The sequence below is a fragment of the Sorex fumeus genome, unplaced genomic scaffold (genome assembly GCF_029834395.1).
Source record: "Sorex fumeus unplaced genomic scaffold, SorFum_2.1 ptg000015l, whole genome shotgun sequence".
Lineage (NCBI taxonomy): Eukaryota > Metazoa > Chordata > Mammalia > Eulipotyphla > Soricidae > Sorex > Sorex fumeus.
The window spans coordinates 17,333,262-17,348,440 of NW_026606072.1; the positions used below are offsets into that span (position 1 = coordinate 17,333,262).

Below are 15,179 nucleotides of genomic sequence, written 5' to 3' on the forward strand. Positions count from 1 at the left end.
AATGTAATAAATTATTGTGAGCGACTTTATAAAAATAAAATTAAGAAAGTTAAAAAAAAAAAGGATGTCCCAAGAATCATGTTTCTACTGAGAAATTTTCCTATTTCTCCCCAAAGGCAATGAGAATAACAAGGGATTGTATTTTCTTTTGTTCTGCTATCTCATGCCTTTGCTTCGACTCTCTCGAGCTATAGTCAAATCTATAGTTGAATTCTCAGAGTGTGTGTTACATATGGGCTGGAGCTATAGCACAGCGGTAGGGCGTTTGCCTTGTGCGCAGCTGGCCCGGCCGAGCTGGATTCAATTCCTACGCCCCTCTCGGAGAGCCTGGCAAGCTACCAAGAGTAGCTTGCCTGCATGGCAAAGCCTGGCAAGCTACCTATAACATATTCAATATGCCAAACACGCCAAACACAGTAACAACAAGTCTCACGATGGAGATGTTACTGGCCCCGCTCGAGCAAATCGATGAACAACCGGAAGACTGTGACTGTGACTGTGCTACATATCATTACCTGCCATACTCTTATTCTATGTTTTCCTTTCAAGTGATAACCCCCAGTCTAATTAGTTTCACTCATCCTAATTTTTTATATTTCCTTTTTTGTATATTTTACTGCAAACACATTCATAATCCTTTCTGGGTGGGTTCCCCGTCCCCCCCCAAAAAATGGTTGGAGGACTCATTTTATTTTTTTCTCCAAAGGAGATTGGTTTGTTTTGCACTCTCATTGGTCTGGTTCCCATACACCTGTATAATAATAACTTAAAGAATTTTTTTGTTTGCTTTTGGACATGTCTGGCAGTGCTCAGGGTTTACTCCCAGCAAAGCTCAAGAGATCATCTGCAGTGCTGGGGATCAAACCTGTGCGAGCCTCATGCTAGGCCAGTGCCTTACCCACTGTACTATCTCCCCACCCTCCATCCTAAAATTTTGAGGTATAGAAATGTTCCTGGTGATCCCTTTCATCCCCAGCATCCAGCATGGGATTCACTTTTTATATAATGACGCCTGTTGTGTAGGTGACAGGATAATAGCAATAAAATGTGATCTTTAATTTCAACTTTTCTGGAACAGGAAACTTTTTATTTGTACCAACTTCTGGAAGTTTTGTCAACAATAAGAATAAAGATGCATGTATATACACATTTTATTATAAAAGGAATATGGGATGCAAGACTGGATAGTATATCAAAAGAAAACTGTGTGTCCTAAGCTCAGTGAATTAATTAAGCATCACATTTGTATGAATCTTTCTTTACACAAGGATGACATAAACATTTTACTGTGATCAAGTGCAGATAAGCAAACATGCACACAAAACCTTTACAATTTAATAGAGATTCTGCTGAAGCTAATTTCATGCAAGTGGAGGCGTCCGTACATTTCTGGCATGGCAAAATGGAACCAAGGGCTACAATTATAGCTGCATTTGCTAGGAAGTGACAGTTGCTCCGAGTCTTCAATACCTGGGGCTGATTATTGGAGATGCTTTCGTCTTGACTTGGATTCACAGCCAGTCTATGGTCAAGTGGCTCATAGTACTATTTAAGGGCTCTGTCCACAGGGCATGCTCGTGACCCCATTTCCAAAGCTAATCGTTTGAACTCAATTTTCAAGTCTCTTTTTACTATGAAAACTCTTACGCCTGAGTGAGGACTGTGCATATGATGTGTGCCAACAAGCCTCTGGTTTCAAAGTTCAGCTGTTTTTGAGTTATTTGACTGGACAAAAGGTCGAAAGATATCTTTCACAGCAGGGAAAGTGTAATTTTCCATGGCTTTATGATGTTTTGAAATGGTGAAGTGATCTTCCCCTAAAATTTCCATACATAAATAACTTTTACCAGCGGAGTGAATTTCATTTTGAAATGCCTTGGCAAAAATGTGCAACAGAGCGGTCGCCCCTCTTGTCCAAGATCCAGACTCTTGCCTCATCCTCCTACATTTGTGCCCTTAGAGGGAGAAGGAAGGCCACCCTGGGTTTAAAGTCAGATCATCCATGTTTGGAATAAAAATATGAAAGCTTTCGGCTTCTTAAAAATCTCTTCATTTGTGATATTAAGCGGTCAACTCCATCACTTACCATATACAGTTTAACAGTTGGAGAAGAGGCATATTGTCTGAAGCTGCTCTCCAAGTCTCCTGAGGACCCTAACACACTATTTTGATTTGGTTTGAACCTTATCAATGGACCTTGGGGCAGACTTAACTTTTGCAAAAGTTTTCTCTTTCATATACATTATTTCTGGTCTCAGCACAATCCTGTTCCAGGCAAGTCGACTGGAACTTCTTGTAGGATCTACCTCTGTGGAGGCTAACAGTGATTGGAGAATACTGGAGAATAGTTTTTGGAGTACTTTGCTCAGAGTTGTTCAATGCGCCTATCTAGAGTTAGCTTACTTTCTCCTTTCTCCAGTGGCGTGCAAGCAGCCGTCAGGTGTGGACAGAAGCACATTAAGCCAGTTAACCTTGTCCTCCTGCTCCCCCACTCACCCTCACACCCCCACAACCCACGGAGCTAGTTTCCTTTCCCTAACCCTAAGCAGACGTTAACTGTTTGGGGAAGGGTAGACGTCTGGGGCATTTTTGAGATTCGGTTCAGGGTTTTTGATTTGTATTTCCGTCCTTCCCAAGGTCCTCGGGGTCATCTCCTGGACTGCTTGGTGATAACCTAAGTCATCTGGAAAAAAAAATTTTTTTTTGGTATGTGTACTTTGCATTTTACAAGGCGCATCTTTTAATCATCCCTTCCTGGCCGTGAGTGGCTTGCCTTCTCTTGGGTACCATCACAACTTCCCAGAGCCTGTCGGGGCACCGGCACCGTCCACTCCCAGAGCCAGCGTCGGCGGTCTGCAAGCCTCGTGCCCGCGGGTCTCCACGGCAAAGTGCCGGGTGGCTTCCAGTGGGGCCGCGCCGTCCAGCGGCCGCTCGTCCCTTCGTGGGTCTGCACCCCGCTCCGTCGACGCCCCTTCTTTGGCGGGGGCGGGGGCGGTGCAATCCGCCGACTGGTCCCCGGGCACCTCCAGCCCGGCCCCTCGGCCCCGAGCCTCCGCGGGCCGCGGCCGTCGCGACGTGGACGTGTCCCGCGCCCGCGCGCCCGGCGTCCGCTCCGCTAGTCCGGGTCCCGCTGGAACTTCGGAGCCCGCCGGGGCGAAGGCGGCCCCTGAGCGCGGCCGGCGGGTGGCGGCGCCGGGCGCAGCGGACCGCGCCGGGGCCCCGGCGGGGTGGGCGTGCGAGCGGGGCCGGGGGCGTCGCGGGCCGCCCTGCCCTATAAGGGGCCGAGCCGCCTCCGCCGCCGGGCGGGTGCCGGGCGGCCGGCGGCGGCGGCTGCGATTGGCTCAGGCGCCCCATCCGGGGACTGGGCTCGGCGCTGCTCGTTCGCCCTAAAGGTACCAATATGGCGGAGGTGAGCGGAGGAACCGGGCGGGAGCGGCGGGCCGGGGCGGGCGGCCGGGGCCCCCCGCAGTTCCGCAGCCGCCTGGGGCACCCGGGGCGCCGCTCGCGGCCCCGCGGCGGGCGGCGGGGCGGCGCGGGGGCGCGGGGCGGCGGCGGGCGGCGGGGCCGGCCGGGGGGCGGGAGCGGGCGCGGGCGCGGGCTCCCTCCGGGACTAGGCCGCGGCGGCTCCGGCCCCGAGCCGGCCGGGAGCGGGTGGCCGGCGCCGCGGAGCCCGGCTCCGGGGCGGGGCGCGGCGTCGCGGCCCGGGTGGCCGCCGCGGGCCGCCGGCGCCCTCCGCGCCGCCTCCCCGGGCCGGGTGGGTGGACACCGGCCGAGCCCCCCGCCGCGGCCGAATTGCCCGGCGGGGAGCGGGCTGCGCCACTGCCCTGCGGGAGGGGGACTCGGCCGCCCCGGCCCCGCGGACCCCGGCTGCGGCGCCGCCGAGTCCGCGCTCCACTTGGCGGCGGGCGCGGTGCGGGCGAGATGCGCGGCCGCCGGGCTGCGCGGGAGGCGAGCGGGACGCCCCGTCCCGCAGCCCTGGAGGTGCGGGAGCCGCGCGGACGTCGGGGAGCCGCCGCGGGCCGTCGACGCTCTTGCTCTTTGCAGGGGCTCCCCGTCGGCCCCGCTTTCCCCCCGGCGTGGAGGTGGGAGGTCGGGCTGGTGGAGCTACGCGGGCCGAGCGCCCCCCGGTCCCCGGGACGGGTGGTCGAGGTGGCGGTGCGTGTGTGTGTGGGGGGGGGGGATGGTGGGAGGCGGGGGCGCCATCGAAGCCCCCGGGCTCGCCGGGCCGGGGGGTTCTGGAGGACCCCGGGGAAGGACTGAGCACCTCGGAAAGAAGTAGCTTCTGGGGGGGGGGGACCGGTGGCCCGCGTCTTCGGACCGGGAGAGGGGGCGGGAAAGGCCGGGGCGGGGGTGGGGGTGGGGGGTGCGACGCGCGCTTTGGCTTCGGGGCGGGTGTCGGACTGCGAGCCCGCCCGCGCTCGGGGTGGGGGGTGGGGTTGGGGGGGCCCCGGAGAGCGCTGGGGAAGGGGGGCTCCCGGCGATTCCATGGTCGAGAGGGGGGCTCGGTGGTCGAGCCCCTTCGGGGAGCGTTGCGTGACGAGGTGTGCTTGGGGACCGCCTCGAAAAGCCGGGTGGGATTTGGCGGGGGGCCGGGGGGGCGGCGATGGCAGGGAGCCCCCCGCCCCCCGAGCTGGCGGGGATCCGGCGCCGATGCTGCGAGTCGACGTCTGGGTTCTGCCGCTCCGCGGTGCAACTTGCGGCGCTCCAAAGGGGGCGGTTCGGAGTTGCGCGGCGGGCTCCGGGGCGCCGTGTCCCGGGCGCTGCGAGTTCGCACGCGGGGGACCCGGGGAGGGAGCGGGACGGCCAAGGGGGGCCCGAGCGGGGCCGGGAGCGGGGCCCGGAGCGCCCGGAGCCGAGCTGCGTCTCTGCACTTTTGGCAGCTGCGGTGGCGCGCGGGACTCCGCCTCCTCTGCGCCCCGCCGCCCGCCCAGCGATCTAACCTAACCCACGTTCTTTTCTCTCTCTCCCTCTCCCCCCCTTAGGCTTCTTTTGGAAGTTCGAGCCCAGGTTTGTCCTGTTTTCTCACCTCCAGTGGGCCCCCGGAGGGTAACGGGCTTTCCAAAAAGCTGTTGCTAAAGGTTTTTCTCACCAAAATCAGGCCTGCGAGTTTTTTCATCACTTGGTTTGAAGAGTTTGAATGTGCATATGTGCATTTGGTAATTAAGGTTTCCCAGGAAGAAATAGTCTACTCCCCCCCCCCCCCCCCCCCCCCGCCTTGTATGCACGTTGAAAAATATCTATTTATTTATTTTACAATGCTGCTGGCAGACTTGTTTAGTGCCTTTAATTCGGACACGTCTTTTTCTTTTTTCTCCAAGCCTGAACCAGCCAATCCCTGAGCAACTTTGCCCTCGCTAGCGATTTAGAGTTTTAATTTTGCTTTCTTGAGAAGTCGGTTCTTTGTCCGAACTTTGATGTTGCTTATACCAATTGTTGATCATGATTCCCCGGTTCAGCCTTGTCTTACACGTTTTTCATAACCAACAGCCGCCCAGTAGATTACTTCTAAATGGAAAGTTAGGTAAAGATGTCTTTAAAAAAAGTACAGTCTTCAAGTTTGGCACAGGCAAGCAGCAATTAAAAAAGAATTGTTTTTGGTTTTGGGCCACATACGGCAGTGCCCAGTGCTTACTCCTGGCCCTGCACAGATCACTCCTGGCGGGGCTTCAGAGACCATATGAAATGTTGGGGACAGAACCTGGGTCTATGAGTACAAGGTAGGCCCCTCCCCGCTGTCCCTAATATAGAATTTCTGAAGCATGTCTCTCTTGGCTGCCTGTTCTCCCTCCCAAAACCCCAGAAAAGGTCCCCTGAATGAACCCAATTTATTTTATATTTGAGGAGACTTTATAGAGAGCCACACATCTGAAGTCCATCCAAGCAGAGCCTGGGTGGGCTCCCAGGTCTTAGAACTTGGTGCCCAATTGTGAACAATTCATTGTATTAAAAATAGCAATGGGGTGGGATCGGGTGGGACATTTGCAAGTCGTGGCCAACCCAGGTTCGATCTGCGGCATCCTACATGGACCTCCGAGCACCGCCAGGAGTTATTCCTGAGCACAGAGCCGTGAGTAACCCCTTAGCATCGCTGGGTATGACCCCAAATGGCAAAAAAATAAAAATAAAACAAAAAAGCTAGCAACATCTTTATATTGAAATTTTGTTTTTAAAAACTAATTGAGTCAATTGTTGTTGTTATTAGCTGGTTCCAGGAAAAGAATATTTATGTATGTGATGCCAAACATCTGGATGATAATGGAAATTTTCCATGTTTCATCAGTCTGCTTTTAAGAAGTCATCCATGGAATGGGGGGGAAAGGGGAAGCAGAAAGATAGCTACGTTTTGGTGTTTAAACAGACTTTTAACTGGTTTTTAGTTACTTAGCTGATCTATTAGAGCATTTTAGAGCTAGGAGAAATTTTAGAGGCTGTCTGAGCCAACTCTGTAATTTTTCATTTACAAATGAAAAATTAAACTTCAGGTCAGAAAGTTAACAAAACTTCTGTCAGGTCTCAGATACCTGGGATAGAGCCAGGATTAGTTGGTTTGGGCCATACGATTTTTGTCCCTTATTGAATAACTTATGTGCTCTGGATGATTCTTGTCTGCTCTGTGAGGTGGTAAGAGGGTTACAGAATGCAAGAGCTTTGCCCTCAGAAAAGGTAGAAAGGTTGCATCTGTTTCCTCCTTGGCATTTGAAGCATGCTACAGAGGCTTCCAGAAATTTCTTCCCTGTTTCCCCAAAAAACTGGGATGGTGGATGTGTGCTTTTGAGCAATTTGACAGGCATGCATCTTTCTCTTTAAAAATTAAATTGAAACCGTAATATTTCAACAGGTTTTCAGATGAATAAATGTCTTTCAGCGTTAAAGAAATCAAGTTCCATACAATTTTTTTTTTTTTAGAACTAATGATTAGGTTTCCTAAAAGTCATAGCCTGAAAAATTGAATTGTATTTGAGGTATTTTCAATGGTGAAAAGTCTTTGACCTAGTTAATGATCCTACATTCTTTTTTTTTTTCTTACATTATTCTTAGCTATTTGGAATTTTAAATATCAAATAGCTTGATCAAAAACCCGAATCAGACTTATGTTGCAGATGCTTCTTTCTACTTCATTCCTCTACTCCCAAAATCCTGATCTTTCCTTCCGTACTTTGAGAAACACTGATCTGATGGAAATTGATGCCTTAATTTTTAAAATGGGAAAATCCTATTTTTCAAAATATTGATTTGTCTGAAATTATGGATTTAATTTTCCCACTTGTTTGGTTTTTTTTTTTACTTTTTGGGTCACACCCGGCGATGCACAGGGGTTATTCCTGGCTCATGCACTCAGGAATTACTCCTGGCGGTGCTCGGGGGACCATATGGGATGCTGGGAATCGAACCCGGGTCGGCTGCGTGCAAGGCAAACACCCTACCCTCTGTGCTATCGTTCCAGCCCCTCCTCTTGTTCTTTTAAATGTCCTATTGATGTCATATTTGCTATTAAAAAACTAGCAATAAATTTTGGTTAAATCAAGCTGCAAATGGGATTTTATCTTCCAAAGCCTTTACAGATGATTTTGTAAGGTAAAGGTAAAGGCCCTCCCGTTGATCGTCGATTTGCTCGAGCCCGATAGCACAGCGGGTAGGGCGTTCACCTTACAAGCGGCCAACATGGCCGACCCGAGTTCGATTCCTCCGCCCCTCTCGGAGAGCCCGGCAAGCTACCGAGAGTATTCGATATGCCAGACACAGTAACAACAAAGTCTCCAATGGAGACGTTACTGGGCCCGCTCGAGCAAATGATTTTGTAAATCCATTCATTATAATCTTAAGAACTTTATTGGTAATCCAAGAATTGTTATGCTCTATGGTTTGATGCTTGCTTCTTACAGAGGAGTACTGTTAGTGCAGTCATATATGTGAAAGTAATATACTGCTTTTATTTTTATTTATTTGGCGGGCCACACCCAGTGATGCTCAGGGGTTACTCCTGGCTCTGCGCTCAGGAATTACTCCTGTCAGTGCTCAGGAGACCATATGGGATGCCGGATAACAGTCTCAGGTCGGCCATGTGCAAGGCACGCACCCTTCCATCGACCCACTGTACTATCTCTCAAGCCACTAAAATAGTGCTTTTAAAGATTGAATTATTATGTAATTGCCTCACAGAAATTTGTTTATTTTATACCAGATTTTTCTTACATTTTACAACTATAATTGACAATTAGAAATTTATAAAATCTGTTTGCTTCTTCTGAAGTGTTTAGTTTTAGTATGTAACAGTCTTGTGAAAGCCACCATTTGTGAATCTTCAGATTTTTTTCTGTTTCTAAACAAATGTGGGTCTTTTTTTTTTTTAATTTTACTTTTATGTTTTTGGGATCTAGTGTTTCTGAGGTGGTAATGGGACCTGAGGCTCCTGCTTGCAGAACCTTTACTCCAACCCTTTGAGCCATCCTCCAGCCTCAATTTTTAGACAAATGTATTAAGCTGATAAATAAGCTTGACTTTATGTTGGAACTTTTTTTTGTGTGTGTGGAATTGGGTGGTTTGGGGGCCACACCTGGCATTGCTCTGGGCTTGCTCCTGGCTCTGTGGTCAGGGCTCACTCCTAGCAGTGCTTGGGTTCTGGATCTTCTGCCTGGGTCAGCCATGCCAGGCAGTATCATAACTGCTGGACTCTCCGGCCTCTAGAAATTTTTTTAGGGCTACTCCATTTAAATCACCCTTCTTCTGCTATTATAAATTGTGTTCTCATGAACTGTATCCTCATGAAAGTTTGTAAATTACATACTTTTATTTTTTCTGCTGATTAGATACCTTTTTAGAACTGTGGTCTTTATTCTGTAAAGTATATATAGTAAATGCATTTAATAAAGTTCATATAGACATGCAAAGCCATTTTTTAAATGAAGTTGTTATGCAAAATTATTTCATTTGTTTCATTCCAGTTGGGTCTTTATCTTCTGAGGATCATGATTTTGACCCCACTGCTGAGATGTTGGTCCATGACTATGATGATGAAAGAACTCTTGAAGAAGAGGAAATGATGGATGAAGGAAAAAACTTCAGTTCTGAAATTGAAGACTTAGAAAAGGTAAAGAATTTTTCTTTAACATTTTAATACAGACTTATAGTAAAGACAGATTCTGTTGTAACGTATTTTGCAATTTGTCTGAAATTAGGATCAGCATCTTTATTTTTTCGACTTTTGGCTCATACCTGGCCTTGCTCAGGTCTCCTTCTCTGTGCTCAGGGGTCACTCCTGGTGGGCTTGGGAGCCCATAGGTGGTGCTGGGAATCGAACCTGGGTCAGCTGTGTGCAAGGCCAATGCCCTACCCATTGTACTATCTCTCTGGCCTTCAGCATCTTTATTTTTGACTTAACTTTTACCCCCTGGTTTTGGGGGTTATAACTGGCAGTGCTCCAGGGCCACTCCCAGCACTACTTACGTATGATGTGAGGACAAGGAAACTAAGAGCTCCCGTATGCAGAACATTTGCCCCTGCCCCTTGAACCATTTCCTTGCCCCTCATTTTGACCAAACTTTTAAGGAGTGCCACTGATTTTTATTCCCATTATTTTGAAGAGTTGCTAAATAAACATACAAAATATATATATAGGTTTGTGTGGGGAGAGGTGGACCATACGGTCAGTGCTTGCTGAGGGATACTCCCTCAGGTGCTCAGGGGATGAAGCCATGCCAAGGATTGAACATTGGTCCTCCTGCGAGCGTTATAACTTGTACAGCTCTCTCAGTTCAGCCCAACGTATTTTCATTTGCTTTTCCAAAATTATTTTATACCTGTTAACCTAATTTTTAAGTTTATATCATCACAGTGAAGAAGACGCACCTTCACTTTTCATCTTAGAGAAAAGAATATTCACACACACACACACACACAAAGAATATTGAGACGGAGAAAACCTAACTGAGCTCTTAATTCGGTCCCAGCCCTCTTCATATCATGTTATGCTATTCTGCTGAAAGTCACATTGAACTTTAACTGAGTGCTGAGGTAGATACAGAGTCTAATCTCTTCCTTCAAATAACGTATTCTGGTGAATCCTATAAGAAAGTTGAGAGAGAAAACATTCTACTCTTTTAAAATGTAAATTCGTAATATCCTATTCCTATTCCCTGTATCCCCCAGTTTTCTGTCAGGAATAAATAGTTCATACCTTTTTAAATCCAAACCAATATAAATTCAAATGAAGTGAATTTTAAACGTATTTATATCACCACTACAGAAAAGGTCTCTATAGGTGTCATCTTTTAACAGTATGGAGGACTGTACTTAACTATAAATTAGCCATATTCTGAATATCCAGTTAGCCCAGAATAACAGGAATTTTCCAAAATAATATTCAGTAGTATTTCATTTTTAAGATTGTCAAATTTTCTTTGAAAGGAACATCTTCCTCATATTACTACACAGAAAACAAAAGACACACTCTGTAGGCTTCTGGCTTGCTCTTGTAAACCTGAACTTTTATGAACACATATCTTTCGCAAATTGATCAAACACACACAATTACAGTTAGTCATTTTTTAAAAATGCATTCTAAAAAGATTGAACAGATTTGGGTTTAGAGATAAAATTGAAATTAGGAAGTATTCAAGAAAGAAGGTATAACATTCTTCTTTTAAAGGGTGATGATAAAATGTTACCTGTTAATGAGAGAAAATATTCAATGTTTTATATTCTGTCTTGGCTTTATTCAAACTATTTCTTTCTACTTGTATGAGTAGGCACTAAAAAAAAAGGCCCTCCCGTTGATCATCGATTTGCTTGAGCGGGCCCAGTAACATCTCCATCATGAGACTTGTTGTTACTGTGTTTGGCATATCGAGTACATCATGGGTAGCTTGCCAGGCTCTGCCGTGCGGGCGAGATACTCTCGGTAGCTTGCCAGGCTCTCCGAGAGGGGTGAAGGAATTGAACCCGGGTCAGCCATGTTGGTTGCGTTGAAGGCAAACGCCCAACCGCTGTGCTATCGCTCCAGCCCTGTATGAGTAGATTGCATAGAATAATATCTGTAATCCAGCTAACATTACTGCTTAGCCAAGGACCAGGGTAAGCCCTGGGATTGCGAAAAATGAGCAGTTTTTCAATGTTCTTGAACACTAGGAACTTTTTTTTTTTTTAATTTCTGGGTCACACCCGGCGATGCTCAGGGGTTACTCCTGGCTCATGCACTCAGGAGTTACTCCTGGTGGTGCTCGAGGGACCATGTGGGATGCTGGGAATTGAACCCATGTCGGCTGCATGCAAGGCAAATGCCCTGCCCACTGTGCTATTGCTCCAACCCCTCCAGGAACTTTTAATGTGGGGTTAGACAAATAGGATTAAAGATATTTAATGATGTGCTATGAACTGTGAAAGTGATAACCAGTGAGAGCTGTGAGAAACAGGGTTAATATATTTCTCAAAGGTGTTTAGCCGTCTGTGGAGTTCATAGACGGCTTTTCAGAATAGACATTTCTGTTGTCTGTTAAATAGGCTGCAGTTGCAGTGGACCTCCTCGGTCTCCTTTGACTTAAGCTAGGCATTGTAGTTTAAGCAGGACTTAAGACAATGATCAAACATCTCTCAATTAGCTTTTCGTAGAAATGATTAGACCCCATTTCTGTGATTTTCATTTTTTTTAGTAAATGCTGTATTTTCAGGTTTTGTAGTGATGTCTTATCTATAGCAATGTATAACTGTGCAGATGTGATCTCTAGTCTCTGGTGACATTTAGTGAAATATAAAATAGAGAAACTGATAGAATAGTAATTATTTTTTAAAGTATAGCCATTCCCAGCACTGCCAAGGTGCCCAGGACTACTTCCCGAAGTGCTGAGGATGGAGGGTTATTTGGTACTGTGGATGCGTGTCAGGGTCTTTACCACTTGAGCCATATTCCTGGCTTCAAGGACCATTTAACTTTCAGAAGAAAATTTTAAATATTTTAAAATAATATATTTTACTGAATTGCTTATGATTGGTGCGTGTTAGTTGTCTTAGGGGCTTGATGGTCAAAGGGTTGGTATGTGTGCTTTGCATGCGGGATTCCCTGGGTTCAGTGCCTGGGCCAGCACGGCACTGGGAATAGCCCCTAAATACTGCAAGTCTAGACCCCAAAAGACCTTGAATAAATTTTTATACTTATAATAAACTTGATAGCTTATAAATGTGCCCTCTATTTTGGTACTTAAAATTTTAGCACATATGTTGTGGAGAATAAGAGGGGAACAAATCGGTTTCTTACTGCAGTACTTGGGTAAAAATATAGAGAATAGATTATGTCACTTATTTTTCATTATTAAACATTAAAGTGGTTTTATGTGATGCCTTTATTTTAACTTAATCATGTTATTGTTGCCTGTGAGATTTCAGTTTAGTAATCTTTTTGAACTATACCTTTTTAAGAGGTCTTTATACATCTGCCTTTTTTTTTTTCCAAATTGACTTTTGGGCCATACCTAACGGTGCTCGGGTCTACTCCTAGCTCATAGACCCAGGAGCTCCTGCATGTAAAATATTTGTTCTAACCCATTGGGTCTATTTTCCTGGCCCTATATCTGCTTTTTTAAAATAAAATTTCTACCTGATGTTTATGGTGAAATGAGAAATAGAAATAATCTTTCTGCCACTTAGACTGATGAAGTAACTGCTTCCTTTCTTCTCCGCGCCCCCCCCCCCCCCCTTCTATGGGCTGGAGCGGTAGCACAGCGGTAGGGCGTTTGCCTTGCACGCAGCCAACATGGCCGACCCGAGTTCGATTCCTCCGCCCCTCTCGGAGAGCCGGCAAGCTACCGAGAGTATTCGATATGCCAGACACAGTAACAACAAAGTCTCCAGTGGAGACGTTACTGGGCCTGCTCGAGCAAATAAAAGTTATATCTACCTTATTGCTACCTGGATTTTGTTTTTTGGTACACCTGGCAATGCTCAGGGGCTACTCCAAGCTCACTAGGGTCCCTCTTAGTGGTGCTTGGAGGACCCCATGTTGCTGACTGAGGATTGAATCTGGGCCTCCCACATGCAAGAATGTGCTCAGCCCACGGAGCTATCTCTCCAGCTCTGCTACCTGAAATTTAAGATAAGCAGACTGGTATTAGAATCAGACTCACTTGGACAATTTTTTTCCCTCTTCTCCCCCTTGTTCTTTTGGCTACACCTCGGTGTGTTTGGCTTGCAGTGTAGGAGGCTCCTCAGAGGTGCTTGAAGGACCATGAGCTGGGACTGAACCTGGGCCTCCTGCACGCGGAAGGCGCAGGCTGCAGCATGTTGCTCTCTCCAGCCCCTCACTTAGACCGTTTTGTTCAGTACATCCGACCTCATTCGTTGTGTTAGAAGAATATTGGGATTATTTCCTTGTCCCAAAAGGCACTTTACTGTTTATTTTCACAGGAACACTCCACAGCACTCCAGCGTGCTGCGTGTTGGCTTTTTTCTCTTCTTTTTATTTTCATCAGCTTTTTCTCTTGATTACTAGTACAATTACCTGCATTGGGGCTCTCAAGCCTTATTGATTGGTTATAAGATGTTCCATAGATTTAGAAATAGAGTGTGAGGACAGGGAAGAGCATTACTCTGTGAAGTAATGGTTTTCTGATATGTGAAGATAATGTATCATGGGATTAAGAGAATTCATGCTATTTTTCTATTTGTAGATGAATATTGCGTGGGGTGTTAGTGGGATTGGAGTCATAGCCAGTAGTCCTGGGGATTAAACCGGAGTTGGGTGTATGTAAGGCAAATGCCTTGGCACCTGTATAATATGTATATATATACATATGTGTGTATATATATATATATACATATATATACATACACACACACACACACACACACACACACTCTTGTTGGATGAGTAAGCGGAGGTGATTTGCTCATGCTAGTAGTAAACAGCTAGTCCCTTAATAGTTTTTCTGTTACAAATCCTTCAGTTTATAAAGCTTTTCACTTAAAAGAGCAATCTGACTCAAATGTGTCCCTTTCTTCAACAAAAAAAAATACTTGTGAAAAAGAAAAGCCCTTATAATTGAAATAAGGTGTTGATTCAAAATATCTAATCACCACAGATCCTGGAGACTTTGAGATTTGCTAACATAATTTTGAAAAAATGTATGCTTCGGAGGGGAGGGCTAAGTGCCTTATTAATTGGCTCTGATAGAAAAGCCACTTGTGAAATGCTTCAGCATTTTCTGGTTTTTTTTTTTTTTTTTTTAATGTTCTAGTACAGGGGCCAGGAATGTAGCTTATCAATAGACTATTTTGCTTGCATGTGTGAGATCTTGGATTTGATCCCTAGCACCACACAGAAAGAAAGTTTGGTTTGGGTCAGATAATTGCTCCATTTTAGCATCCAGGCCCTTTTTGGATCATTTCCTCAATATGCTTATAAAGTTTCCACTAAGATGGTCACCTCCTTCAGCCAGTGATCATGCTTTTGACTTTTGAGGGTAAGTAGGGTTTTCTTGAATGATCACTCAGAACCTTTTATTTTGAGGTTCCCACACACGCAGAATTGACTTTCATTCTCAGTCTTCCTTCTTACCTTCTGTCCCCAAAGTCTGTCTTATCTGACATATCCCTGGCTTACCCCTAGATTCCATCCCCGTCCCCACCCCCCTCAGCTCTCATTTCATTACTTAATTTTTTAATTTTGGCATAGAATCCTCCTCTTAACATTCCCCATGTTTGCAACAGATTCTCTCTGGTCCTGTGGTGCACTTAATCCTTCTCCTTTTGTGTTTATTGGGTCCGTTCCCATTCAACTTCTCCTCATAGACTGTAAGGCTACCAAGAATTCTCTATTGGCAGATGCTAAGACTCCATCTGTCTTTTTCGCACTTGATCCAGCTGTTTGCTCTTTGACCTAGGTGACCATCCCTGGGTTCTGCATTCTTCCTTCTTCATAACTTACACACTCTGCTTCTCCCAGTTCTCTGATAGCTCCCTCAGTTGTATTTATGGGCTTATCTCCCTCACCATATTTTAATTGATGGCATTCCCCAGGGTTGTAGCTTTTGTGTTCTCTTTTTTTTCTCTCAATAATCTTATTTAAACGTCTTGTTTTAACTTTGACTGTAAGTCTTGATCATCTCCCATTTACCCTTTGCCCTCATTTTTCTTTGCTTCTGTCTCATAAAGGTGCTGTGGCTATTTAAACTTCTTAGGCCAGAAATGGGCAG

The 15,179-nt window shown here is 46.4% G+C and overlaps 1 protein-coding gene across 2 annotated transcripts in view; it reads left to right on the forward strand.

Moving 5' to 3' along the window:
* Positions 1-3,361: 3,361 nt before the first annotated feature.
* MIER3 (MIER family member 3) overlaps positions 3,362-15,179 on the forward strand; it is a 33,630-nt gene continuing 21,812 nt past the window's right edge. For both annotated transcript variants that reach the window (XM_056112084.1, XM_056112085.1), the window contains exons 1-3: positions 3,362-3,409; positions 4,983-5,007; positions 8,943-9,088. In XM_056112084.1, coding sequence (XP_055968059.1) covers positions 3,401-3,409; positions 4,983-5,007; positions 8,943-9,088 — 180 coding nt within the window. In that variant the 5' untranslated portion in view covers positions 3,362-3,400. The remainder of the gene's footprint in view (positions 3,410-4,982; positions 5,008-8,942; positions 9,089-15,179) is intronic.